General features: G+C 42.4%; 1 protein-coding gene across 2 annotated transcripts in view; it reads left to right on the forward strand.

The window, feature by feature from the left end:
• The window catches only part of LOC116032546 (aminoacylase-1-like), a 9559-nt gene extending 7465 nt beyond the window's left edge, over window positions 1-2094 (forward strand). For both annotated transcript variants that reach the window (XM_031275157.1, XM_031275158.1), the window contains exons 3-4: window positions 1-773; window positions 1777-2094. In XM_031275157.1, the coding sequence (XP_031131017.1) occupies window positions 1-773; window positions 1777-1884 (881 nt within the window). In that variant the 3' untranslated portion in view covers window positions 1885-2094. The remainder of the gene's footprint in view (window positions 774-1776) is intronic.
• Window positions 2095-2515: the final 421 nt, after the last annotated feature.

The following is a 2515-nucleotide window of genomic DNA, read 5'->3' on the forward strand; positions in this document are numbered from 1 at the left end:
CGGCGGCGGCGGAAATCATATCGAGATTCCAGGCATACCTCAGAATCGACACCGCCCAACCCGAGCCAAGGTACGGAGAAGCGGCGGATTTCATAATCTCTCAGGCGAAATCCCTATCCCTGGAAACTCAGATTGTAGAATTCGTGAAGGGGAAGCCTGTGGTTATCCTCAAGTGGCCTGGCAAGGATTCCTCCCTCCCCACTATCCTCCTCAATTCCCACACCGACGTCGTCCCTTCCGAGCCTCACAAGTGGTCGCACCCGCCTTTTGGCGCCCAAATCGATCGCGCCACCGGTAACATCTACGCCAGGGGCTCCCAGGACATGAAATGCGTCGGCCTCCAGTACTTGGAAGCGATTCGCAGCCTCAAGGCTTCTGGATTCCAGCCTATCCGCACCGTCTACCTCTCCTTCGTCCCCGATGAGGAAATCGGTGGCCACGACGGCGCTGAGAGCTTTGCACATTCTGATATCTTTTCGAAGATGAACGTCGGGATTGTGCTCGACGAGGGGTTGGCTTCCCCCACGGATAACTACCGCGCCTTCTACGGTGAGAGGTCCCCTTGGTGGTTAATTATCAAGGCAGTTGGGGCCCCTGGACACGGTGCCAAGCTCTATGATAATTCTGCCATGGAGAATCTTTTTACGAGTATTGAAAGTATAAGGAGGTTCAGGGCTGCTCAGTTTGACTTAGTCAAGGCTGGCCTCAAGGCTGAAGGAGAAGTCATTTCTGTTAATATGGTGTCTTTGAAAGCTGGCACCCCTTCCCCCACGGTATTTGCTCTTTGCTTAACCCCCAACAACCTCAAATTTCGTTTAGAGCTCTATTTATATATTGCTATTTGCTAGGCACTGCAAATCTGCAATAGGCAAGGCATACTTTTTCTTGTATCTGTTTATCTACTACTACTGAATGGTGGTTGGTGTCTGGTTGTTGTACATTTGCAATGCATATTAAGGGTGTGTTTGCTTCATGGGGTTAGACACTAGGGATGAGAATGAAAGTTTGTTTGGTTGACAACCTTTTAAAGTACAAGTGTGTTTGCTTCATGGGGTTAGACACTGCGAATAAATCATAAACAATGTTTGATTGACAACTTTTTAAAACACATGTATAGGATTTGATTACCCCTATAATTACAAAATCTATTACCTAATTTAAATCAGGTATCATTCCATTAATTCAGCTTTATCCCTCCTCATTTCTTTGCCTCTCACTCATCTCTCCTCACTTTATTGACTTCTTTGCTGCATTGCCTACTCACTTCATTGCCACTCTTAAGGTCAATTGCCCTGATTTTTCGTTTTTGTATTTTTAAAAACTTTATTCCGATTATCGGGTCATACATAACCAAACATTAATATTGGTAATCATTTTAATTCCATCGTACTACCAACCAAGTATTTGATTCCTATTCCCATTCCGGTTCCCATGTTCGAACCAAACACACCCTAAAATTTGTATGGAAGATGACCACATCGACCCTCTTCCTTCTTCTGCTGATTTCGTGATTCAAACTAATCCTGTTTCAATTTTATGTGTTTCTTTTTAATTTTATTGGATGGTCTCATCTACCTGGAAGTGGATTCACCAATTGACCTGATTTGCATCTGCAATGCTGAAACTCATCTTTAGTTCATTGGTTCATACTTTAATTGTTGTAGCTTAAATGATGATTAAGATATAATGAGTAGTGGTTACCATAGATTTGATTAGCCATATATTTGATATCATCATATTTGTTACTGATTTTGTGGATTCTTTTCATCTTCTCAGGGCTTTGTCATGAACTTGCAGCCGTCTGAAGCAGAAGCAGGCTTTGATATTCGAGTTCCACAAACGGAGGGCATGACATTTTCTGGTGAAATACCATACTTCATGTAAAGTCAGAGAGTCAGAGACACCTACAAGTAATTGAACCGTCCTAGACAGCACAATGTTTCACGAATGCCATGATCAAATACTTCTTGACTGCCTTCCATGCATAGTCCTCTGTGGCATAGAATGATCTCCATTTCAAAACATCTAATCTTGTGAAACATTGGATTGGGGCTACTTAAATTACCATGGCAATGAAAACGAGAAATTGAGCAACATCTTGTAAGCATTAATACATTTAAAAAAAAACAAAAAAAAACACACACACACACACATAAAAAATACTATATTCTTCAAAAGGCCATGACAGAACCAGGTTTCATGTTCCCTCATTCTCCTCAATAATAAATACTCTGTAAATAAGAGCAAAATACACATGAAATTCAAAACTAAGATTACCTAGAACACAACTAGTCGATTACCTAGAACACAACTCCAGTGCGAATCATTGCTACAATTCTAGCCCAAGATACCAATGCGATGGCGGAGATGGCCTCCTGCATGACGGAAGGCTGGCCTCCGACGCCATCACGACGGAGATTCCCAGGACAACGATCAGACCGTTGGATGCTCCAAGAAACCACGCTGACAATACTCTCTTGATTTGAATTCTCTCTCCGTTGAAATATATATATAT

This window comes from Ipomoea triloba, chromosome 10 (assembly GCF_003576645.1).
Source record: "Ipomoea triloba cultivar NCNSP0323 chromosome 10, ASM357664v1".
Lineage (NCBI taxonomy): Eukaryota > Viridiplantae > Streptophyta > Magnoliopsida > Solanales > Convolvulaceae > Ipomoea > Ipomoea triloba.